This window comes from Pelodiscus sinensis, chromosome 7 (genome assembly GCF_049634645.1).
Source record: "Pelodiscus sinensis isolate JC-2024 chromosome 7, ASM4963464v1, whole genome shotgun sequence".
Classification (NCBI taxonomy): domain Eukaryota; kingdom Metazoa; phylum Chordata; order Testudines; family Trionychidae; genus Pelodiscus; species Pelodiscus sinensis.
In genome coordinates this window covers 55,103,013-55,129,194 of record NC_134717.1, presented here as the reverse complement: position 1 = coordinate 55,129,194, position 26,182 = coordinate 55,103,013, and the positions used below count along the sequence as shown (strand labels likewise).

Here is a 26,182-nt window from a genome sequence, read left to right as displayed (position 1 = left end):
GTGCAGGAAAGGCTAGAGATGCAAGATCTGGATTGGAGGGAGGGTGCAAGAGCAAGCCGAAGGTGGGGTCTGGGTGGATGGGAGGGAGGGTGAAGGAAGAGGCCCAGGGCGAGGTGTCTGGCTCTGAGGTTGGGTCCAAGAGTGGGCTGAGGGTAGAGTGATCTGGTCAGAAGGGAGGATGCAGGAGAAGGGTGGGAATGTGGGCTCTTGGTGGGAAGGTGTTTGTGTATGTGAGGGTGATAGGAATGGGGTCTGGCATGAGGGGCATAGGAAACACATGGCTTCTGGCCAATGGGAACAGCAAGGAAAGCCTCTAGGGCTGTGTCCAGACTCAGGGGTTTTTTCGGAAAAAGTAGCCTTTTTCCAAAAAAACTTCACCTGCGTCTAGACTGCAGCCGCGTTCTTTCGAAATTAAATCGAAAGAACGCGGCTTTTCTTTAGACGGTGGTAAACCTCATTTTACGAGGAAGAATGCCTTTTTTCGAAAGTGCTCTTTCAAAAAAAGGCGTTCTTGAATGCAAACGGGTTTTTCAAAAGAGAGCATCCAGACTGCCTTTCGAAAAAGCGGCTTGCTTTTTCGAAAGTTCCGCTTGCAGTCTAGACGCTCATTTTCGAAAGAGGCTTTTTCAAAAGTATCTTTCGAAAAAGCCTCTTTCGAAAGAGGCTTGCAGTCTAGACATAGCCTAGGAAAACTGTTTGCTGCACTGCTGTTCCCCCAGACATAGGAAGGAGCAGTGGCAGTATATGGAGTATCTCCCGTCCCCCACAAGCTGGATCTGGGCTCTCTCCTTGCCCCCTCCCCCCTGCAGCAGGAAGCCAATGCTGGTGCTGTAGCCTTGTTGGGGGGATGGGGCTGACGCCCCAGCGCACACTCTGCAAAGCGGGGATGGGAATGGAGGAGGGGGCAACTCTCAAGCCTGCAGTCCATCTGCAAGACGGTCACATACCACTAATGGTCCTCAGTTACACTTTGAGAACCACTGCTCTAGAGGGGTCAGGCATTTCTTCGTAACAAGTAGCATTTCATGTTTAAATTCTACAGCCTTAGCTGTGAGCCTGCCAGTTACTGGCAGACTTTTTATATTAATCCTTAGCTATTCACTGGGTAGGGCTTGTCCCCAAAGAGTGTAGCTAATATCAGGAATGGTGTGGGTTCTTTTAGGATTAGTTCATTCAGCACTGCCTGTACAAAACTGAATAATTAGCTAGCAAAGACTTTTAAAAACACATTATAAAGCAACAAATAAAGATGCAAAATTGAGTCTAGCTAAAACGTCCAAAATTGGGTTATTAAAAAGCGTTCTCTAAATCAATATTTAGGTACCTAAAATGGATGTTCATTTTTTCCAAAGTTGCTGAGCATCAGAAGCACCCATTAAAGTCTTTAGGAGTGGATCAGCTGGGAAGCTGTGTTCAGCACATCTGAAAATCATGACTTAAAATATTGGTTGAAATGACTAACTTTAGATACCCAAGTTTGGAAGTTTTTGGCCATGATCTTAAAAGGCACAATTGTATGGTGTTTGAGATACATGAAATTACTCATGAGCGTTCCATGTTGTGATCATTCCTGTAATGTACGCCTCTCAAACCAGTATAAGATCCTTCCACTTAAATTCTTTTTGTTCTTCCTCTGCTTCAGGATTGTGACAATGGAGTTCTATGGAAAAAATGATCTCACTCTAGGAGTGTTTTTAGAACGGTATTGTTTCAGGTAGGAACTTTCTTAAAAGCATGTGAGAATTCTAGTGTAAAAGTCTTCAGTAGTGTTATCAGATTGTGAAATGTGTTTATGCATGTACATAATATGTTGTTATGCAAACAATTCTTTATAAACCACGAGTTTTAAAACGTGTGCTGTTAAAATCTTTGATAAACATTATTTTTAGAGATGGTTCTACTGAATAGGTCTTCTATATTTCTTTTTTCATTTTATTAGGATGCTTACAGCAAAATAGGAAGTATGTTTCTTAAGCAGGGTGGATTGATTTAAATAAAAAAAAAAATCAAGGTTTAAATCAAGTTTCCAATTTCTTGAACAACAAACAAAAACAACACATCAGTAAACATGTATTTTTTAAATGGTTTTGCTCAAGCACTGAAATGTATTATGACTGGTAAAACTGAGGAGTGATTTTTGAAATGCCTATGGCAGCAGCAACATCTTCAGAAGTTAAGCATCTACCTTTATATCTGGTGTCTTGACTGTTTTCAAGAAAATGAGGTGGAGTTAGTGTTTGATTCATTCTCCTATTTATTGACTTCAGTTTATTTTCCTGGTGAAAGATTTATTTTGTCAGTCTCTTGAAGTGTACCTTCCAAATTTCAATAGCATGAGCTATGCAGCAGCAATTTTTCTAAAGTTTAAGACTATGAGTAATAAGCTTCAGTATACCAGGCATACTATCTACATTCTTCTTTAATCCAATGTTAGATACTTTGGATGAGATGCTTCTATTTAAACCTGATTTTTTTTAATGCAAAATTCTATGAGAAATAGGCCTATTCTTCAAAAAGGCCTATTGTTCAAACCAATCAACCACAGAATTCCATCAAACATCTTGAGGGAGAATTTGTTTGGATCCTCCTGCTCTCTTAGTGAAGCTGAAGCAAAATGGTTCTTACAGAAGTATTTTGTGACTTCAACAATATTTTCCTTTATTCCTGAAGAAGATATACTTAAACCCCTCTGCCATGTATATTGGCCAAACTGGAGAGTCTCTGCGACAGAAGATAAATGGACACAAATTAGACATCAGGAATGGTAACACATTTTAACCTACCTGGACATTAGATAAAAGATTTAAAAGTAGTGATTCTTATACAAAGAAATTGTATCACCCAATTAGAGAGAGAGGGATTGCTAACCTGGAATTCATTTACAAATGTGATACTGTTGACCTAGGCGTGAATAAAGATATTTACTGGTTAACGAATTATAAAGGCAATTTCCTCTGCTTTTGATATTTACTTTTCACATAAAAGCTATGAATGGGACACATCCAGCCTACTTACTTAGCTTCATTAACATGGGTTCTGCAATTGACAGATAACTGTTTTTGCTGTTGTATATACCTTGGGAGTCTTTCATTTCCACTCCAACTCACCTGATGAAGTGGGTTTTACCCATGAAAGCTCATAATCCTATATATTAGTCTCTAAGGGTATGTCTACACTGCCACCCTAGTTCGAACTAGGGTGGCTAATGTAGGCATTCGAAGTTGCAAATGAAGCCCGGGATTTAAATATCCCGGGCTTCATTTGCATCTTGCTGGGCACAGCCATTTTAAAGTCCCTGTTAGTGCGGACTCCGAATTAGACTAGTTCGAATTAGGCTAATGGGGATTTAAAAATGGCGGCACCCAGCAAGATGCAAATGAAGCTCGGGATATTTAAATCCCGGGCTTCATTTGCAACTTCGAATGCCTATATTAGCCACTCTAGTTCGAACTAGGGTGGCAGTATAGACATACCCTAAGGTGCCACAGATGTACTCTTTTAAAGTTGCAGACTAACACGGCTACCACTCTGAGACTTTGTCTTGCGCTAAAAGATTCATTTAAATTGACACTTCAGCCATACATTATTTAAGGAGTACTCATGTTTCTTTTGAAATATCTTCTCATTTGCCATGTTTTCAGCATTGACTGAGACAAAGCTATGCATATAACAGTTGAATTTTTGTTCAGTCTACTACAGCTTTCACTTTGATTTCTTGTAAATATTCTGTTGTGTGGGCTTTCCCAGTATATTTATTTCTGAAAGAGAGGCAACCCCATCTTCTGTTGTCATGCAGGCACATTATTACTAGATCATTGGGTACACCAAACCACCAAAGCTTAAGCTGGCAAAGAGGGTCGGCTCTTTTTCCTGCCACCAACGGACGAGATTGGTGCAACCAACCGATCCAATCATGAGACTTCGACGCTGACCAGGCCAAAACTGTCTCAGCACCTGGGCACCTCAGTGAGAGCATCTTCACTGGCACTGTGCTCACCATGGGTTGATATGGGCATTTCACTTGAGCTCCCCATATCGCTGGTGTTTTTGGTGCATAGTGATTTCAGTTACCAAAACCAAAGGAGTGTTTTTTCTTCACAGCACTCTTCACCCACCCAGTCATGTCCCTCCTCTCACAGGAATAGATCTCAGTAACTCCATCAGCTGCTGTGGTATGCCCAAGGGCCCTATCTTTCACACTATCCTGTGCAGTGGCTGCTATGGGATCTTTGGGATAATACAGCATTCCACCGCACCATCCACTCTGGCAAAAAGACCCTCGCCGCCATGTCAGTCTCTTCTCTAAAGTTCACCCCCATGCTAAACTACCACATTTCAAGTTCATGGCATAGGACAAAGATCATAAGAGGTTGGACCTCTTTGGCCATAAAATATACTCCTTTGCCACACTACAGTTCAGAATTACAAACTACTCCACCTTATTAACCAGTTATAACTTTGGTAACTATTTAAAGCTGGCAGAGTTCATGGAACATTTCACGAGCCATAAATGTCTTATATTAAAGGTGATTTTTAATCATTGATTTTTATCCACCCTTTTCTTTAGTCTTTTCCATTACTTCTGCTACCTTCTAAGAAATGAAAATGTGCTCATTGTTACCGCCTTCTTACCCCTTTGTTTACTCACCAGTTGAATTTTGTCATATTCCCTGCCTCAGACAGCTTACAAACTTGGCAATCTTAACAAAATATTTGTAAAATACTTGTCACAGTGGGGTCCAAGTGGAATCCTTACATAGTACTGTATTGCAAGTATCTGTCCTCTCCAAGGCAGTTAGTTATGTTGGTCATAATCCTCTGTTTTTACAAGTTGCTATGGAACTTAAGGTGAGATCTTCAGCAGGTACAAATTCCTTAGGAATAATGCTCCTGTTTCATACATATTTGGAAAAAAACATACCACCTTAATATTATCAGAATGTCTTATGCTGATATCTTTCGAAAAATATCTTTGGAGGGTCTGATGCAAACTTTTAGAACCTACTGGCTTTTGGTAAACAGCCTGGTATGTGTCTCACGTACAAAATTTCAAATGTTTAAAAAAAATATAGCTCAAAAGTTGCCCACTGTGTTTGTGTGTTCATTTTTTAAAAATTGAGCCACTTGCTGTTCTTGAAACAGTGATTGGCGAAGGGTATCAGTACTTCACCAGTCAGAGGGGAAAGCTGATGCTAGCAATGGATAAAAATCTGTGAAGTTACTGAGCGAAGGCTCTTTGAAGTATCTGATAACCAGTGGATGGCCAATTTTTTCAGAAGGCACCTGCTTAGCCTTGAATTCATAAATATGCAAACACCTAAGCTAGTTTCTGTTTCCACGTGGGAGCTCAGCCCTTTTGAAAATATTTTTCCTCATTTGAGTGCCTAAATATAGGTTTGGGAGCTTAATTTGAAGCACCAATTTTTTTTTAATTTCAACCTGCAGCAACGGATCTCACTGGCTACGTCTATACTGAGCTCTCTTGCGCAAGAAAATATGCAAATGAGGCAAAGCAGTAAATATCGCCACGCTTCATTTGCATACTTAATGAGCTGCCATTTTTGTGCAAGGGGCTTTTGCGCATAAAGGAGCCATCTACACAGCTCCTTTTTGTGCAAAACCCCCCTCTTGCGCAAGAGCCATTCTTCTTCCAGTGATTGCTTAGCTGTATTCCAATATAGGTGTGTGCACGCAGCGTGCACATGCCATCAGAGACTTTTTCCCTCAGCAGTATCCCTGGGGCCAGCAGGGAGCCCCCTGGAGTGGTGCCGATATATTGGCCCATATAGACCCCTGCTGGCCCCCTGACCCACTCAGTTCCTTCTTACCGCTGTGACGGTCGTTTGAACAACCCACAGCTCATCTTCGAGTTGTTTTTTCACTGTTCTTCTCCTTTGTTTCCAATATTCAGTTAAGTACCTGTTAATTTAGTTAGTCTTTTATTTGTTGTTTCTTTTTACCCTGCCATGGCGTGCCATGTGCTCATGGCAGACCATGCCCGGCCAGCAAGGCTTTAAGCCCTGTAAGAAGTGCAACAAATCTATGCCATGTGGTAATCCACACTCATCATGTTTGAAGGGCCTGGGAGAATCACATATTACAGACACATGCAAGATTTGTAAGGCATTCAAGCCCAGGACCAAACAAGAGCAAGAGTCATGGCTCAAGGCGCTCCTGATGGAGTCGGCACTTTGGCCGGCTCCGGCACCGAGCTCTAACAGTGCACCGGCCTCAGTGCGTGACAGTCTGCACACTGTGCCTCCCCGGTACTGCATAGGGCCAGACATCACTCCCAGTCACCTGTACTGTTCCAGAAGAGGAGGCCTAACGGGTTAGTCCCTGCCACGGCATGAGCCCTCCATGCGCTCTACAGTGGGGCACACAGCGTCAGCCAGTCCACAGCCCAGGCCATCTAGGTCGGGTGACTACTCTTCCCATCGGAGGGATGTGAGTCCTTCAGAAGATCTCCCAGACCCATTCACCCTGGAGGATTTGGAGGCAGCAAGGGTCCTTATAGACTCTTCTCCCTCTCCTCCACCCACTCCGGGACCCTCAAGACGGCACGGGGATGCCCGGTACCGGTCCTCTCCTAGGGTGCCTGGTGACACGGGACATGAGGTGCGGCAGAGCCATGTGACACATGCAGCACCTCCCCCAGTACCAGTTACTGTGACACTGGTGCCATTGCCACCGGCACTGGCAACAGATCTGGCACCGGATGCAACGTGGATTGCCTGCCCGGCACTGCTATTGGCCCTGGCACCGCGACATCTACCGTCAGGGTTACCGTCTCGACCATGCCTCCTCCTCCATCTCGGCACTGTGGCAAGCCAGAAGCCATGTCTCGGTACGCCGCAGGGCAGTTAACATCGGCATCGGCACCGCCATGGCCACCTCAGAGTACTCCTTCAACTTGGACACGGACTCTGCATGATCTTCCTGGGGTTCTTGGGCCCATTCACGTCATTGCTCCCGGCACTGGTCCTGGCACCGTACTTCCCCACCCCGGTACCAACAACAGTAGGCTCAGCTGATCCCTGTGCCAGTGGTCCAGCAGACATGGCCACCTCAGCCACCCGGGAAGTGGCCTTTTTGGACCCAGTGGGCCTACCATCAGGGCTAGGGAGTGAACCCTCCTAGACCGGCTTCTGTCACATCAGGTCCACGAGTCCCTCCATCGGCGACTCCTTTGGTCTGGTCCCCCACACTGACCCACTCGCTACCTCCGGGCCAGTCGTTCCCAGGCCCAGGGAAGAGCGCGGCTTTAGTGAGCCAACCTCTCCCCGCTCCTTATGTGGCCACTTCGGACGATCCAGGCTGGACAGATGCCTCTTTGGGCGATATGGGAAAAGGATCATCGTCCTCCTCTTTGGACGAGGCACTGGCCGACTCTATGCCATCCTTGCCCTCCATGGATGCCAGGGCCCACCAAGACCACCTCCACCACCTGGCCTAAAGTCTGGGAGTCCAGGCGGGACAAGGTATCTCAGGACTCGGACCCAACGATCAACATCCTGCACGCAGATACCCCCTCCAGAGTGGCGTTGCCAATCAACAAAACGGTGGCCAAGATTTTGGCAATCTTGTGGCAGACCCCAGCGTCCATCCCGCTCACCGATAAGTGTGCGAAACAAGGTATTTTGTCCCCCAGGAGGGTAATGAACACCTTTTCACCCATCCTCCCCTGGGGGCTCATTAGTAGTCCAGGCAGTCAACCAGAGGGAGAGGCAGGATTAGCTTGCAGCTATCCCTAAGAACAGGGAAGCAAATAAGGCTGATCTACTGGGCAGAAAAGTCTATGCAGTACCGAATTGCCAACCAACAAGTTTTTCTGTCCAGATATGCTTACAACACCTGGGCATCAATGGATAAGTTTACAGACTTGCTTCCCAAAGACTCCCTTGTGGAACATAGGGCCCTTCAGGAGGAGGGGAGAATAATTTCTTGAACGGCGCTACAAGCAGCACTCGATGTGGCTGATGCAGCTTCTCTAGTCATGGCCACTGGAGTGGTCCTGTGTCGCAGTTCATGGCTCCAGAGTGCCGCCAGAAGTCCAAAATACCTTGCAGGACCTCCCTTTCGAAGCCATATTGCTCTTCTCTGAGAACCAACCAGTGGCTTCATGGCCTGAAGGACACGAGAGCCACATTAAAGTCATTGGGCCTTCACACATCTGCCAACCAAAGGCGTTCATATATTAATAGGAACACCCCTAGAATGCCTCCACAGGGCCCATGCCCTGATTTTACCTGTCGTTGGGGCAGGGATGATAATGGCAGAAACAATAGGCCTCGCCCAGCTCTGGATTCCAACCGGGGACCCTCCAATAAGCCTCCAGGTCACAACTGGGCTTTTGATGGGACCCCCAAGGGCTTCTTACCAATCTCCCCGTTACCCTTCTGGGACCGTTTATCCTGTTTCCTCCAGGCCTGGCGGTCTGTTACTTCAGACCGATGGGTTCTGGAGATAGTGGAAATGGGCTAAGTAATCCCCTTCCACTCGCCCCCTCCTTTCTAATCCCTTACCCCATCCCTTTTCAGGGACCCCTCTCATGAGCTTCTGTTACAGAAGGAGGCTCGCCACCTTCTCACCTTGGGGACGGTAGAACGAGTTTCTAAACAGAGGATTTTATTCCCACTATTTTCTGGTTCCAAAAGCAAAAGGTGGCCTTCACCCAATCCTGGACCTCAGAGCTCTAAACCTCTTCATCGTCAAAACAAAATTCAAAATGGTTACTCTGGAGTCCATTGTTCCTTCCCTAGCCCCCAGAGACTGGTACGCTGCCCTCAACTTAAAAGACCCTTATTTTCATGTTTCAATTGCCCCCTTCCACCAAAGGTTCCTGCGATGCACTGTGGGCCAGGACCACTACCAATTCATGGCCCTCCTCTTTGGTATGGGAATGGACAGACTCTATCCACATGTCTGACAACCCGTCCTCCAGTGGGACCTAAAGCTGACGCTATCCAAACTTATGGGCCCTTCGTTCGAACCGCTAGCCACGTGCTCCCTCCTTCACCTATCATATAAGGTGTCCTTCCTAGTAGCAATCACATCCGTGAGGCGGGTGTCTGAGCTTAGGACACTGACGTCCAATCCCCCTACACAGTATTTTTTTAAAGACAAGGTCTGGCTCCGCCCTCACCCAGCTTTTTTGCCGAAGGTAGTTTCTGCATTCTACACTTCCCAGGATATTTTTCTACCAGTTTTTTTCCCCGAAACTGCATGCGTCTGGGAAAGAACAAGCTTTACACATGTTAGATGTCCATAGGGCGTTAGCCTTTTATTTAGACAGGACCGTTCTGAAAATCACCACAACTTTTTGTAGCCATCGCGGAATGCATCAGAGACCAACCTGTATCCACTCAGCGGATTGCCTCATGGATAACCGCATGTATCAGGCAGCGCTACTCTCTAGCAGGCATTTCAGCCCCGACCCTTAGCGCACACTCCACGAGAACTGTGGCAGCTTCCACCGCTTTCGCAGCGCAGGTTCCCATCCTGGACATCTGTAGGGCTGCCACATGGTCCTCGGTCCACACGTTTGCCAACCATTATGCTCTGTCCCATCAGGCCAGAGAGGATGCTGCCCTAGGTAGGGCGGTTCTTAACTCCTCCATGGTTTCGACATCCAGCCCCCCATCTAGTTAGGTTCTGCTTTGGAGTCACCTATATTGGAATGCACATGAGTAATCACTCAAAGAAGAAAGAACGGTTACTTACCTCGTAACTGATTCTTCAAGATGTGTTGCTTATGTCCATTCCAAATCCCTGCCCACCGCCCTTTATCTGGAATATGCCGGTAAGAGCAGAGTGGGTGAGGGGGCCAGCAGGTGTCTATATGGGCTGATATATTGGCTCCCTTCTGGCTCTAGGGATACTGCTGAGGGAAAAGTCTCTGATGGTGCGTGTACGCTGCATGCACCTATATTGGAATGGACATGAGCAACACATCTCGAAGAATCACAGTTACGAGGTAAGTAACCGTTCTTTCTGCCTGAAAAAAAGCCATGTAGACCGCTCCTTTTTGCGCAAAAGCCCCTTGCGCAAAATGGCAGCTCATTAAGTATGCAAATGAGGTTTGGCGCTATTCACTGCTTTGCCTCATTTGCATATTTTCTTGCGCAAGAGAGCACAGTTTAGACATAGCCCCTGTGTATAAGCATAAAATGTTAAAGATAATTTAGAAGCAGGTTGGAAGCTTGCTTATTCTGTACATCTTGGAAGGTGGGTTTACTGCAGCGTGATGACACTGAAAGATATGCTAGTGCCACTGATGGTTCCCTTTCAAGATTGTCACATGTAACATACTTTCTCACAGCTGAATGCCTCCACTTCTTTTCTTTAAGGCCTTCCTACCAATGCCCCAGCATGTTTTGTGAAACACCGATGGTGCACCACATTCGTCGCTTTGTCCATGGGCAAGGCTGTGTGCAGATCATACTGAAAGAGCTGGACTCCCCAGTTCCTGGATACCAGCACACAATCCTTACCTACTCCTGGTGTAGATTGTGCAAACAGGTAAAGGTGCTATGGTAGCTGAATCCCTCATATGATAGTTCTTCACACAATGGGTAGTGCTTTCAGAAACCTGTATGTTCACTGAATTAGCAGGAACAGTTTATGATCCTTATGAGTGTTTATCAGATGTAACTAAGACTAACCTTACATAACCCACTGATGCTATTGGGTGTAGTGGTCCTAGAATACTATACCACTGGAGAAATGTCTGCTTCCTGCTTGAAAAAGGCTGTTAAATCTCTTCTTGAAACAGAAATACTTTTTGATAATGGTGCTTGGGACAGTTTGCCACTCCCCATGCTTTATGAAATGGATTTAATGCAATGTACACAAATGTACATAACTGAGAGGTGCTTTGAGCAAATTACTTCATGTAACTTATCAATCTTCACGTCTTAATCTGCTGGATCTGTTTATCTTCTTTTGGTGTATGTATCATTCTTGTATGTAAAATTAGATATATGAAGTAGGGAATACTTTATGGGTTTTAAATGTGTGAATAAATGTGATCCAGGGAGGCCTCAGTCTCTGGGCAATCATATACAATAGCCTTTTGTCCTGCAACCTTAGTGGTTGGTAGGAACCGGCCAAGTGACTCCCCATACTATAAAGCAGTGTTTCTCAAACTGTGCTCCGCCAAGTCCCAGGGCTCCGCGAGACATCTCCAGGGGCTCCGGGAGGCTGACAAACTGGAAACATCGCTAGGTACAACACACACAATCAGTGGACCGCTGGGGCTCCACATAAATTTTTACGCATGTAAAGGGCTCCGGAGTCCAAAAGGTTTGAGAACTGCTGTTTTAAAGTATCAGAGGGGTAGCCGTGTTAGTCTGAATCTGCAAAAGCGACGAGGGAGTCCTGTGGCACCTTATAGACTAACTGAAGTGTAGGAGCATAAGCTTTCGTGGGCAAAGACCCACTTCGCCAGATGCATGCAGTGGAAACCTCCAGAGGCAGGAATAAATATGCAGGCCAGGATCAGGCTGGGGACGACGAGGTGGATCCAATCAAGGAGGACGAGGCCCACCCCCAGCAGCCGACCCGGAAGTGCGAACTCCAAGAGCGCAGAAGCTGCCCCTGTAGCTAGCAAGCCATTCACAGTCTTTGTTTAATCCAGAGTTGATTGTGTCAAACCTAAAGATGAACTGTAGCCCAGCAGTTTCCCCTCGAAGTCTGGTCCTGAAGCCTCTCTGCTGCAGGATGGCCACCCCCAGATCTGCAATTGTGTGTCCAGGAAGACCGAAGTGCTCCCCCACAGGTCCTTGCACGTTGCCACTCCTACTATCAGACCCGTGTCCACTGATTCTCCCACGTAGGGACCGTCCTGTCTGGCCGATGCATTTAGCAGTGTCCCATATGCATCGGCCAGACAGGACGGTCCCTACGTGGGAGAAGCAGTGGACACGGGTCTGATATTAGGAGTGGCAACGTGCAAGGACCTGTGGGGGAGCACTTCGGTCTTCCTGGACACACAATTGCAGATCTGGGGGTGGCCATCCTGCAGCGGAGAGGCTTCAGGACCAGACTTCGAGGGGAAACTGCTGGGCTGTGAATGGCTTGCTAGCTACAGGGGCAGCTTCTGCTCTCTTGGAGTTCGCACCTCCGGGTCGGCTGCTGGGGGTGGGCCTCGTCCTCCTTGATTGGATCCACCTCGTCGTCCCCAGCCTGATCCTGGCCTGCATATTTATTCCTGCCTCTGGAGGTTTCCACTGCATGCATCTGGCGAAGTGGGTCTTTGCCCACGAAAGCTTATGCTCCTACACTTCAGTTAGTCTATAAGGTGCCACAGGACTCCTCGTCGCTTTTGCTGTTTTAAAGAAATCTTTAAAAACAATAGGGAAGTAGGAGTCTCTTGTCTTTGGCTGGCACACCCAAGGGAAGGAGCCAAAGTCCCAGGGTGAGAAACAGCCCTCGTTTTGGAAGACTTGGCCAGGAAAGGGACAGTTTTAGGGTGAGTTGTAAGTTTGTACTGGAGTTTTAGTGTAGAAGTATCTAAGCGTTTTCTGTTATTTTGAATTTGTAATTACTTCTGCTTGTTCTCACCTATTACCACTTAAATCCTACTGCTTGTACTATTAAAATCACTTTTATTTCCTATCAAATCCAGTGTCAATAATTACCACCTACGGGAGCAATCAGTGTGTACATTCCCCCTTTCATTGTTAACGGGGGTTTACCTAAATTATTCATTGTGGGTTTTGATCTAATTTGGGGAGTGGTATCCCTGGAAGCTGGGCCCAAAACTGCATTTTCTTTGCACCTGAAGAGATTCAGTGTCGGCATTGCTCTTCAGGGGCGGGGAGAGGGGCATGATTCTCAGCTCTGTGCCTTGGCTGGGGGAAACCAGGGAGCTAGCCTAGCAGGACAGGGCAGTGAGAAGCCTCAAAGAGCAAAAAGGGGGGTGGCAGTGGCCATATCAGCACTCTGGGAAGCCCCCATGGGGGGTCTTTTGTGACCTCACCCCATCACAGTGCTCTCACACCGGATCAAATTAATTTCAGGCACAAACAAGCAGGAATTCCATTGATTTTTAAATGGAGTTATTTCCATATGTGCCCAGGAGATTGTGGTTCTCTGGCCATAAGGAAATTTGTCGAACATTGTGGTAGTCAGAAGGAGAGACACAAAATTCACTCTTCTCTGATGTATTGGCCCATTAACTGACCTAAAACCATCTCCTACCCAATGTACTCTTGCAATAGCTATACATATTGTGTGTGTCTGTATCAAGTCCAACAGCACCTGCTGTAATCCGTTTCAAAACTACCTACAGATTTATTTAGCTCAGCACTAAAATACTCAATAATATAAATACAATGTTAGATTCATTTTATTTCCTTTCTAAAATCCAGAAATTAGTAAAAGTACATACTTATAACTTAAGTAATTATTGTACACCTATTTAAGAAAACTAGTTATATGTTCCCTAGAGTTAAAAACAAACTTAACTTCTGTTTAATATAAGAAATTACTCATAATTGCCAGTCTTTAGGAAAGACTTTTATTAAAGACCCCCTAAATTAATTTTATTTCCTGTACATTTAAATTCTAATTATATATAGTGTGTCTGTCTGCAAGTCTGTTAAAAAATTCTTCCTAAATGGTAAGAATTAAGGCCATCAAATTTGGCATGCAGCTTCCTCTTCTAACTTAGTGCAAGGTCAGGGTTTGGTTGTGGCAGGAGAACCAGAAGCCTTGGGAAAAGGATTGTTTTCCATAATGGGCAAAAGGAGGTGCTGCTGTTCGGAGGTTGCAATATGAGTGGCCACTGGGAGCAGTGAGCTCACAGGGGAGAGCTATTTTGCAGTGTGTCCTCTAGGGGCAGCCGCATAACCAAGGGAGTGGCCAGCAGGACTGGGGCTCTGCCATCTTGCCTGATAGCATGTTAAGTAGCCCCACTGCCTCAAACCCTTTCCCTTCCTCCCGGTCTTTGGCCACAGTGGCGGGGGGAAGGAGAGAAAGCAGGCCTCTGGGGTGGACACAGTAGTCCCCTGTCCACTAGCCTCCTGTACACCTAATGTGATAGCTGAAGACAGTTGCAATTCTTGCATGTAGAAAATGTCCCATAAACAAAACTTCAGTCACAGAATCATAGAGTTGAAAGAAATCTCAGGAGTTGAAAGAAATCTCGAATCCAACCCCCTGCTAAAAGCTGGACCAATCCCAACTAAATTATCCTAGCCAGGGCTTTGTCCAGCCAGACTTAAAAACATCTAGGGATGGAGATTCCACCACCTCCCTAGTAACTCATTCCAGTGCTTCACTAACCCTCCTAGTAGTTTTTCTTAATATCCAACCTAGACCTCTCCCACTGCAACTTGAGACCATTGCTCCTCATTCTGTCATCTGTCACCACTGAAAACATCCGCTCTCTATCCTCTTTGGAAACCCTTTCTCTGCTGTTGACAAAATGAGCTCAAATCCCTCAGCCTCTCCTCATAAGTCGTGTTCTCCGGCCCCCTAATCGTTGTTTGTTGCTCTCTGCCGGACTTTCTCCAATGCATCCACATCCTATCTGTAATGAGGGGAGGGGCCCAGAATTGGATACAGTACTCCACATGTGGCCTCGCCAGTACCAAGGGCCAGAGCGGGAGGGATTTGGTTCAGGGGGACTACTTACCTGGTCTGATGGCAGAGCCCCCATGCCTACTGGCCATTCTCTTGGTGGTGCAACTGTCCCCAGTGGTCAATCTGCATATAGCTCTCCCTTGCACTCGCAGCCCTGAGTGGCCACTCATAAGTATCACATCCCTTCTCGCTGAGCCCCTCCATGTTATAGAAAACAGTCCCATTCCTGGCACTTAGTATTTTCTTGGAACAATCAAACCCTGACCTTGCTTTAAGTTAATTAAAAGAAAGCTTTTAAATGTGGTGGTCCTAGCTGTTACCATTCTTGAATATGAGTGGACTCAGACGCATGAGTGTTAACATTCTTGAAGTGGACTCAGACGCATAACACATTACAATATATGCAGGGAAAAAATGCACTTAAAATTTGTAAATATAAATATAGATGCTTCAGCGTCGGTGAAATCTTCAAAATTCAGAACTCGGGCATTTTTGTTTAAATCTTTCAAGGTGCTGAAATGCAGTGAAGTCAGTTGCTGTCTTAGCACTGACACAAATGATGCTACTAAAGCAGGCATCACAACACTCTTTTTGTGTGTGTGTGTGTGTGTGTGTATGTGTGTGTGTACACACTCACATGCGTACACACTTCAGATTCCTAACCATAGTTTCTGAATTGCTTGAATACTAAATCACATCTTGGACTAAGCTAGTTTTTCTTACCATTTACTCAATGCTTTTTTTTACCTGTCATTGGTCTGTTCCTATTAAAATCTCTTTTCAAATTTCAGGTCACGCCAGTTGTCCCACTTTCCAATGATTCTTGGTCTATGTCATTTGCAAAATATCTTGAATTGCGATTCTATGGGTATCCGTACACACGAAGAGCCAATGCAGAGCCTTGTGGTCATTCTATTCACCATGACTATCATCAGTATTTTTCCTATAATCAGATGGTGGCATCTTTCAGGTAAGCTTTCACTTCCAGGTTCCACCCAGTTTAGATTGCATGACCACATAACATGTTTGGGTCAAGCTGGAATGAGCAACCATAATCTTTCTGGCCGCCAGATTAATAAAGTGAATCTTGAGATGTCAAAAAGGAAAAAGGATAAACTATACTGGGGTGGCCAGCCAATTAGAAACTAAGAGCCAAAATAGCTGTGGATAGAGTGCAAAGAGCCACATATTATATATTTCTGTCTAATGTATCTATCTATCTAACACAAAATGTAGTGATAAAAATAACATTACAGTACATTTTGGACAAAAACCAATAAAAACAGTCTCTAGTCACTTAAATTCACGGCTAGTCCATAGATCTTCAGAGGATTTGTCAAGGAACAAACATCAAATTAAAAAAACCTTTTGAAAATATAGTAATATTCTCACACTAAAAATAAGAATCCTCACCGTATATTTTAAATTTTAACACTACTGTCTATTATGTCCTGTGAGTTTTTTAAAATTAAACTGAACTGAGAAGTAAATTAGCACAATTTGAAGTGCTTGTTTCACTCCAGCTTGTTGATCTCTGGCATGGTTTCCTTTTTTTTAAGATTATGGCTTTTTTATAGTTCTAAAAATTCAGATCTGTCCCAGACTGCAAATATGAGAGGTTCAAAAACAACACGGGACAGACTCATCTCAGAATAATTGCTTCAGCCTGGCAAACAATAGACCCTTTGAATTTTCTTTAAAGAAACAGTGTAAACCAGGTACATGCTGATTCTTTTTTTTTACCCTGGAATTTAAATGACATCTGTGTCTGCTGCCATATTCTGTATCCATGAAGACTTTGAGTGTAAGGTGCTTCAGCCGCCCCTTCTCCCCCAACCCAATGCCCTCCCCCTGAGCCAGACACCCCCTCCCTCCCTACTTTAACCCAATACCCCTCCCTTCCCCCAGTACCAGGCACCCTCAGCCCTGCCCCTCTGCTCTAACCCAATACGTGGGTCTCACTGGAGCTGCTGCTGCCGCAACCACACACCTCTCCCTCCAGGTGCTGGGGTGTGTGCACAAAGCAGCTGGCCATGAGCTGTTCGGGCATGTGGCTACAAACTAGCAAGAGCCACATTTCTTTGAACAAAGAGCTGCATACTGCTTGAGAGCCGTGGGTTGGCCACCCCAATCTATACTATAGTTTGTACGTCTGTTAGAAGTACAGCATGTCTGGCACTATCCAGTTACACAGTTCTGTGCAATGCTGGAGCATGGGGGCTGGCAGTCTCTAGGAATAAGGGGCTCAACATGATGGAACCACAGACCATAGGCAGGCTGCATAAGGTGAAAGAAATGACCACTCTTGTGTCACCACGTTACACCTGCTGGTTTATAGCATGGTTCATGTGCTCATTTTTACATAGCTGCTGAAGCAGCACACACATGATAGTATCCTGGAAGGCTGAGGTATATCCGGCTTTGCCATGTATTTCCAGGGCTCTTTCTGATACTCTGTGCAGCAGTTGAAAGAATCTAACAGCAGAAGGGTGGGAAAGATGCGGTGGTGCAGGGTTTCATTTTCACCATTGTGTTTTATTGCTTTTTAGTTATTCTCCAATCCGACTGCTAGAGGTGTGTGTTCCTCTCCCCAAAATCTACATCAAACGTCAAGCTCCATTAAAAGTTACTATTCTGCAGGATCTGAAGGATTTCTCTCAAAAGTAAGCTTTGTTTTGTTTTTCTTCACCTACTCACTCTTCTTATTTATGACTTAAGTTTTAAAGAACATGGAGCCATCATTGCTGCAGTAACTAAAGAAAGCATTTGCTAACTATATTTTAAGTTAAATGTAAGAGCTTGTAGCAGACTAGTTAATTGAAATTCCTAAGAGGGACAAAATAAGGTTCCTATATTAATCTTAATTCTGACCCTCTCCACTTAATGTAGTGAGTATATCTCCACAGCAGCTGGGAGGTGCAATTGTCAGTGTGAATAGACACACTATGGTCATGCTAGCACATTAGAAATAGCAGAATGCACAAGGTGGCCTGGATAATGATTCAGGCTACCTGCCAAAGTATCATCTGGATGACCCTTGTGTACGTACTAGGGCAGGGATTCCATGCCACTGTCCAGGCCGCTGATCCCCCAAGCTATCATTACTTTGCTCACTCAAGCAGAGCTTGTACATCACATCTATCTAAACGGGGAATCTTACCTTTTAACTGCATTATAGTTACTCTGAGGACTCTTTCTTCTCCCCTTCCCCCATAGGTTTGGCATAATTATACTTTTTAATGTTCCTGGCTAGTCTTTTTTATTATTTATTTAAATTTCCTGACTTCTCTATAGATATCCCAACGTGTTCTTATAGAACTTTCCTAAGTAATCATTAAAATTGTCATTCATTGTCAGAATTCATGATCCTGACCCTGGAAGCATGCGGTTATAATGAAAATCCTCAACCTATAAACAATATTGCTGCCTCTCTGTAATACCCAAAAAATGAGTGAGAGATCCTGTCTGTGAAGCTTAATTTGGAAAGCTTAATTTGGAAACCTTTTTTTGTATCCAGGTTCTCTGGTGCATCTGAATTGTCTGGTCTTCTGACACTTTCAACTTCTGATTTCAATTTATAAAATGTTAAAAGGAAAATATTTAAATTGCTTCCTGAGCAAAACCAATTGTATTGAATTTGGTTTGATTTCAGATACAGGCAGTCCCCGAGTTACGCGGATCCGACTTATGTCGGATCCGCAGTTATGAACAGGGCCCTTCCTCTCCCTGGTCTCCAGCAGACCAGGGAGAGGAAGCAAAGCGGCGGAACACGCGGGCAGCGGACAGGGCTGTCTGCTGCCCACGCACTCCGCGGCTTGGCTCTGCTTTGCTCTGCTTTGCCCCCCCCCCCCCCCCCCGTCCCCCTGGTCTGCAGACCAGGGGGACGGGGGGGTGGGGAGGGAGCAGAGCCAAGCCGCGGAGCACGCGGCCAGCTGACAGCCCAGACGCGTCTGGGCTGTCCACTGTGTGCTCCGCGGCTTGGCTCTGCTTTGCCCCCCGTCCCCCTGGTCTGCAGACCAGGGGGACGGGGAGCAAAGCAGAGCAAAGCCACGGAGCCCGAGGGCAGCAGGACAGCCACGGCACGGCTGGGCTGTCCTGCTGCCCCCGTGCTTCGCGGCTTTGCTCCGGACACCCGTGGTACAGCAGCTGGGGCGCTGCCAGTTAGTCCCGTAGCGCCGCTCTGGGTGCTACTGGACCAACCGGGCAGCACCCCAGCTGCTCTGCCCCAGGAGTCCTGATTCAGCCACTGCTGGTCAGTTTCAGCAGAGGCTGAATCAGGACGCCTGGGGCAGAGCAGCTTGGGTGCTGCTGGGTTGGTCCAGTAGCGCCGAGGAGCGGCGGCGCTACTGGACCAACCAAGCAGCACCCCAGCTGCTCTGCCCCAGGCGTCCCCAAGTCAGCCGCTGCTGAAACTGACCAGTGGCTGACTACAGGAAGCCCCTGCCCCGGGCTTCCTGGAATCAGCTGCTAATCAGTTTCAGCAGCGGCTGAATCTGGACGCCAGTTCCGACTTACATACAGATTCAACTTAAGAACAAACCTACAGTCCCTATCTTGTACGTAACCCAGGGACTGCCTGTACTTTGTTTCCTCGTAGTGTTTATTTTTAGCTGACTGTAATTGAGCAGCAGGCGATTGAATGTAGTTTGATTGTTGCCTCAGACTGCGGAAGAAACTGCTGTCTTGCTTGTAGGTTGTTCGGAGAGATGGAAAAGATGGCTGGGGAAAACTGGCAGGGTTCCCATCCTGCTGATCTCTTTTTAGTAGCAACTTGCTACAGTTGCATCAAGGTATTCTGTTCAGTGCTAAACTACTGAAGGGACAGTAAGAAGAGATGGTCTTTCCTATTCAGCTTGGTTTTATGCATTGTATTTCTCAAACATAGATTAGCCTTAAATCAGGAAGGTACAATAATTCTCAGATTGCATTGCCATTCTTAGCAGACAAAGGTGGTAAATGTATTCTAGCTATTTGTTACCTTAACTCTGCTTTCTTTCTAATGGAATATTCTGTTTTAAATGATGATTCTGTGTGTGCCTTCAAAGACAGTTGCCATAGCTTAGAAAATTGGTCAGAACAGCAGGCTTTCTTTGTGGTCTTTTAGAAGAGTCTACAGAATTCTCCTTTCAAGGGGGCACTGGTCTTGCGTCTTGTTTGAGAGTGGACTCACTCCCTCAAATTGTCCCATTGAAGCAGAGTGGCATAAGCTGTTACAGGGCAGGAATAAGTTGCAAAACTCTAGTGTCAAATTGAGCTTGTGTTCTACTAAAGAACACTTTTGGTCCACATTTTAGTTCTGAGATTCTGAATTAGGGCTCCATTGTTTTTTCCTCTTACCACAGGGTTTCACATGTGTACCTTGCTGTTGATGATCGTCTCACCTCTTTGAAAACTGATACTTTCAGCAAAACAAGGGAAGAGAAGATGGAAGACCTTTTTGCACAAAAAGAGGTAACATGCTGCTTTTGTATCAGTGAAATGCAGGGCAAAAATGATATATTGCCACTAGCAGTTGTTACACGGATATAGCAGAATACTGGAAAAAAAATCTCACTTTCCTACGATAGATGGAAGAGGTAGAGTTCCGGAACTGGATTGAGAAGATCCAAGCAAGGATGCTGTCTACTTCACAGGACACCCCTCAGCAGTTGCAGTCTCTCTTTGAGTCTCTGATAGTCAAGAAACAGGGCCTCTGTGAGATGCTGCAAGCCTGGAATAATAGGTAAGAGAGATGCTAGCAACCTAGGTAAAAGATTCTACTGCACTTTCTCCCTATTTGTGTGTGTGTGTTGCCACAATCACAGAGCAACTTATTGCAGTACCTTGCTAGTAACTAGTCATATTTACATAATGAGAGTGTAAAGGTGGAATTATATTTGTAAAAACCTGCTTATAAACGGTTAGACTTGAATGAGTGGAATTATACATAATGTATTTCAAATTCTGCTGTAAAATTGTACAGACTTATTGAAGAACCACAATTTGTATGGGAAACGAGGCACAGCTGGAATAAAGGTGAAAATGAGAAGATAACCTAAATAAGGCAACTGATCCTCTGCACATTATTTTGAATAAATATTTTAAGTACAGGCAACTTATCAGTGCATTTCTTTATTGCAGTTATTTAAACCATCTCTCATGACCAATATGTGACTCTGAAAACGGTTCTGACTTGAACACTAAGGCTCCTACTATGAGGTGTGAGGGAAAAGAATGATCTGTTCACAGCTAATTGTAATCTTATTTAGTCAAGCAGAACATTTTAATAAGTACCAGAGGTGACCAGAAAATATTATGAAGATACACACTTGATTAAATCTCAGCATGGACAATATTTATAGATTTCCCTCAGAATGATAATATTTATCTGGCATAACTCTTCTCATTGAATATACTGTTTGTTTGTATTACCATAGTGTTTAGGCATGGCCCAATGATTACTCTTTCCTTCTCTCTCAGATTACAGGATCTCTTCCAGCAGGAGAAGGGAAGAAAACGACCCTCAGTACCACCTAGTCCTGGAAGGCTGAGGCAAGGTGAAGAAAATAAGGTAATCTCATTCTGTTACCTTGAAACTGCCATGCTGGTTAGAAGCAAACTGGTCTAAAATAGCTTCTCCCATCTTTTAAAAAGGGAAAAATATTGTAGACGTGCAAAATAACTTTCCTATGCGGAGGATGTTGCACCATTGTTCCTCTGAAGAGTTCTAAAACATCATATGTTTATCTAGCTTTCTGTATAGTTACAGTGAAGAAAATGTAAATTTTAAAAATACAAAAACTGGGGACTGTCAAATGCAATACCACGTGTAAGCAATCAAAACCAGACATTGATGTTGAGTATTCTTTTTGGCTTGAAAAAAGACATTTATGCACTAGATTTTGTATCACAATGTAAATGGTGATTTAGTACAGAGAAAGTATTTCGGGGGGGGGGGGGGGGGTAGAGAGATTTTTCCAGGCACCTGGGTAAGGTGGGGGTTGAAGGGTGGCGAAATCCAGCTCTGTGCTCCCATGAAGGGGTAGGTCCACAGCAACTTCTTTCCCTCAGGCAGCCCGCAGACTCCAGCAGCAGTTTAAAGGGCCTGGGTCTCCAGCAGTAACCGCAGTAGTAGCCAGGAACCCCAAGCCCTTTTGAATAGTCAGGCTCCAGGGAAATTTGTCCCCTTCTCCCCCCTCTTTCCCTGCCATCAGCGGGTCTGAGGAAGTTTAACTGTTTACTGTTGTGATATGTAAAAATTAATAGTGGTCTGGGATAGTGGTAAGGGGTCAGCAGGCATTGCCCTAAAGCATATTTTTTCCCTTTGTTTCTACAGTCTGAAAAGATAGATTAGGGTCAGGCAAAAGCAGGTGACATCCTTTCTGATGTATAAATATGCTCTTTTCCTTTTTCTTGTAGCCTAAAAAGATAGATAAGCAGCAGCTGCTCTTTGTTGTCCTTTACATACCCTCATGTCTCCGTATAAAATATTTTCAGAATTTTGTAATCGTTGTAACCTGCTGATTTGGAAAGTTTGTAGTGTAGAAAAGTGGTGATTTAATTAGAAGTTCAGTAAATAGTAATTAGGGGCGGGTATAGTAATACTCATCACCTGTATACTCAGCAAGGGTAAACAAAGTGTCTCGTGATCACATGTAAAACCCAGTGGGCTGCAGGTTGCTCACCACTGTTATAAAACTTAATAGTAAGAATAATGGGCATATTTACTTCAGTACAAATCTGAAATTGTCACTTAGAAGTGAGGTATGGGAGAGAGTACTTACTAAACTCTGAAAACTTGTGGCACAGGACTCTAACCTGAGATGTAACAAAGAGAATCATGAGCCATTATAGCAGTAACCTATATTCTATTGTCTCTCTTCGAGTACAGCTCTTACTTTTTAGTCACAAGCAGGCTTACAGAATATCTTCTGACTAGCACGTACTGCCACACATCAGGCATATGTGTTGCTGAAGCTAAAAATGATGGGGCTTGCTTCTTTTGAAAATGTGATGCTGCTTTATTTGTAATTGCCCCATCATAGGGGATATAGCTGTAAAGAAAATAGGACTGTTGGCTGCATTTTCAGTAGCATGTGTTCTGTCAACCTTTCTTTTTACAGATCAGTGCAATGGACGCCTCGCCCCGTAACGCTTCTCCAGCCCCACAGAATGGAGAGAGAGGTCTGTGTAGATAATGTTTTCTAGTAAGAACATGATAGAATTGCTCACCTCAGCTCCTTCTCATCTAAAATAATTAAAGCTGCCAATGTATGAGTATTGGTGTGTTTGCAAACTTTCCATTTTGAGACTGTTACACTACATACGATACATATCTTTTCCTTAATTCATTTATGACATAATGGATTCATTTTAATGTAAATGACTATCAAAGGAGGATAGGAAGGAAAGGTAGTATATATCTTGCATAGAAACAGAGTTATTGTACAAGACTGCCTGAAAGTTCTCAAAGCACTTAAGGCTGCAAAATCCCAAATGTGCTACCTGTGGACTCTGTTGCTGCACTAGGGTCTTGCACAATATTCTTGCCAGCAAGTTAAGGAAGTATGGATTGGATGAATGGGGACTGTAAGGTGCATAGAAAGCTGGCTAGATTGTCAGGCCCAACAGGTAGTGATCAATGGCTTGATGTCTGGATGGCGGTTGGTTTCAAGCGGAGTGCCCTAAGGATTGGTTCTAGGGTCTGTTTTGTTCAACATCGTTTTTGGTGACCTGGATGAGGATATGGATTGCACTTGAGCAAGTTTGCGAATGACACTAAAGCTAGGTGGCATGACCTACTTCAATTTCAAATTGATGTGATCCACAGCAAAGGTATCTGACAAGGGGGGGGACCCATAAGGCCACAAGCCACATGCACACCCAGCCTGGGTAAAGGCTGGGCACCCCCACCCTTCACCACAGCTCTGCCTCTTCCCCAAACCAAGGTGGCCCCAGAGAATAGTGTGGTATCGGCAGCAGAGGGTCGTCTTCCTCCACCAACCACGTCCTCCAACCGCAGTGAGGGAAGTGAAGCAATGCGGCCCCAACTCACGCTGCTACTCTGGCCATGTGTGGCTGTTAAAGTGCATGTGACCCATTGTCGCCCCACCTCACACACACACACATTGCCTCTGATAAATAGTTAAGTATACTGTTTGGCACAGAACAATCATCCTGATGGTTACCTCAGGAAAGTTTCTATGTATGATTAAGATATATTTTGGCTCTCCTGTATATTGGGTATCAATATGGATTAACCGTGTTGTGCTTAAAACTGTGTTTAAGGTATGCTGCTCAAGAGCTATGCAGTTGGTTAGTATATACAGGCAGTCCCCAGGTTACGTACAAGATAGGGACTGTAGGTTTGTTCTTAAGTTGAATCTGTATGTAAGTCGGAACTGGCGTCCAGATTCAGCCGCTGCTGAAACTGACCGCCAGTTCTGACTTACATACAGAATCAACTTAAGAACCCCAAGCGTCCCCAAGTCAGCTGCTGCTGAAACGGATCAGCAGCTGATTCCAGGAAGCCCGGGGCAGAGCAACTCTGCCTCGGGCTTCCTATAGTCAGCGCTGGTCAGTTTCAGCAGCGGCTGAATCAGGACGCCTGGGGCAGAGCAGCTGGGGTGCTGCTGGGTTGCTCCAGTAGCGCCCAACCGGCAGCACCCCAGCTGCTCTGCCACAGGCGTCCGGAGAAAAGCCTAGTCTGCTTGGGGGGGCGCGTACTAGCTGCACCCCCCCCCCACCCCAGCAGACCAGGAAGACACGGGCGGCGGACCGAGACGCACCGCGGTCCTGCCGCCTGGGTCTCCGCGGCTTTGATCCCAGTCTCCCTGGTCTGCTGGAGACCAGCAGACCAGGGAGATGGGGAGCAAAGCCTCTGAGGACGCCGGCAGCGGGACAGCCGCAGGGTGTCTGGGCTGTCCCGCTGCCGGCTTCCCCGCGGCTTTGCAAAGCTGCGGGGGGGCTCGGGCAGCAAGGCAGCCCAGGCGCGCCTGGACTGCTCCGCTGCCAGCTTCCCCGCGGCTTTGCAGGGACGGGGGGGAGCAGGCGGTGGGGGGGGGGGGGGGGAGCTCGGGCAAGATCAAGAACACATATTCCTGCTCATCCAGAAATATAATTTATGCTATCGTGCTTAAAGTGTCCATCTGCTATGTACATTGGACAAACGTCTCAGACACTTCACCAAAGGATCAATGCCCACAAAACAAATATTAGACAGGATCACAAAGAAAAAACAGTTTCTTTCTATTTCAACCAGAAAGGGCATTGTCTTTGTCTTATAACTCCCCCCTCGCCCCCCTTCTGTTCTGAAATTTGATTTGTCCTTTTCATATGTGTTAATTTTTTTTTATTGTATCCTTTGGTATATATGGTTATGCCAATTTTCTTCCACTATTTGATCTGAGGAAGTGGGTCTGGCCCACGAAAGCTCATCACCTAATAAACCATCTTGTTAGTCTTTAAAGTGCTACATAGTCCTGTTTTTTTTATTGTCAGAGATGAATTGAATGCAATAAATGCATCTGCTGCATGTATGACAAAAAGGAAAACTGGATTTCTTATGTTCTCAATTGCAATATCAGGATTTATTAGTAAGAGTGCAATGGAAGTTTACCTTGATCATCATTTTAAAATTTCCAAATGCTGCCACTAGACCCAGTTAGAATTCAAAAAGCATTGAAGTCCTGGTTTTGAAAAACTTGGATGCTAAGGTACCCTATTGACTTTCACTAAAACTCATTAAGTGACTAAGAAGCTGGAATGCCTAATTTTTTAGTCTACACTAGAAAATTAAGTTGGCATAACTATGTTGCTTAAGGGTGTGAAAAATCCACACTCCCAAATAGTACAGGCAGTCCCCGGGTTACGTACAAGATAGGGACTGTAGGTTTGTTCTTAAGTTGAATTTGTATGTAAGTCGGAACTGGTACATACTGTAGGGGAAACTCTAGCCAAACATTTCTCCAGAGCTCAGTTTATTCTCCCACACCTCACTTCCCTCAGTCCTTTATTCTCAAGCTGAGGTGTCTGCTGAGAAAAGCTGCTCCACGACTCCCTGGTCTGTGGCGGGGGGGGAGAGGGGGGTGCTAGCTTCGCGTCTCCCTGGTCTGCTGGGGGGAAGCAGCTAGTGTGGAGTTGCCTCACCCCGTTTGTAAGTAGGGATCCGATGTAAGTCGGATCCATGTAACCCGGGGAATGCCTGTATAGTTAAGTTAAACTTAGTCACCTGTAGGTAGAAGCCGTTAGGCCACATGTAGATAACACTACACTGCACCAGCCATACTACACTATACCACACCTAGTCTACACTAGAGGAGAAGTTTGAATTGCATAGCTGGAGTCACGGTATCTGGATTCAGACTTCAGATTCTCACTTCTCTTTCTCACAAGGAGTAAGAGTACTGGCACCCACAGAGCCACCCTCAGCATTCGATTTAGCAGGTCCTTACTAGACTGGCTAAATTGAATGCTGGAAGATTGACCTTCGGAGCATCCATGCGCCAGTAGGTATAGACATGGCCTAAGTTGACAGAAGATATCTACTCTTGACTCAGCTACTGTCTCTTGGGGAGGTAGATTACCTATGCCGACAGGAGGCAATCTCCTGTTG

The 26,182-nt window shown here is 45.4% G+C and overlaps 1 protein-coding gene across 15 annotated transcripts in view; it reads left to right on the top strand.

Moving 5' to 3' along the window:
• The window catches only part of PIKFYVE (phosphoinositide kinase, FYVE-type zinc finger containing), a 194,361-nt gene that overhangs the window by 130,998 nt on the left and 37,181 nt on the right, over positions 1 to 26,182 (top strand). For all 15 annotated transcript variants that reach the window (XM_075933821.1, XM_075933817.1, XM_075933820.1 and 12 more), the window contains 8 exons: positions 1,643 to 1,714; positions 10,350 to 10,521; positions 15,381 to 15,559; positions 17,139 to 17,252; positions 19,932 to 20,040; positions 20,157 to 20,311; positions 21,049 to 21,139; positions 22,692 to 22,752. In XM_075933821.1, the coding sequence (XP_075789936.1) occupies positions 1,643 to 1,714; positions 10,350 to 10,521; positions 15,381 to 15,559; positions 17,139 to 17,252; positions 19,932 to 20,040; positions 20,157 to 20,311; positions 21,049 to 21,139; positions 22,692 to 22,752 (953 nt within the window). The remainder of the gene's footprint in view (positions 1 to 1,642; positions 1,715 to 10,349; positions 10,522 to 15,380; positions 15,560 to 17,138; positions 17,253 to 19,931; positions 20,041 to 20,156; positions 20,312 to 21,048; positions 21,140 to 22,691; positions 22,753 to 26,182) is intronic.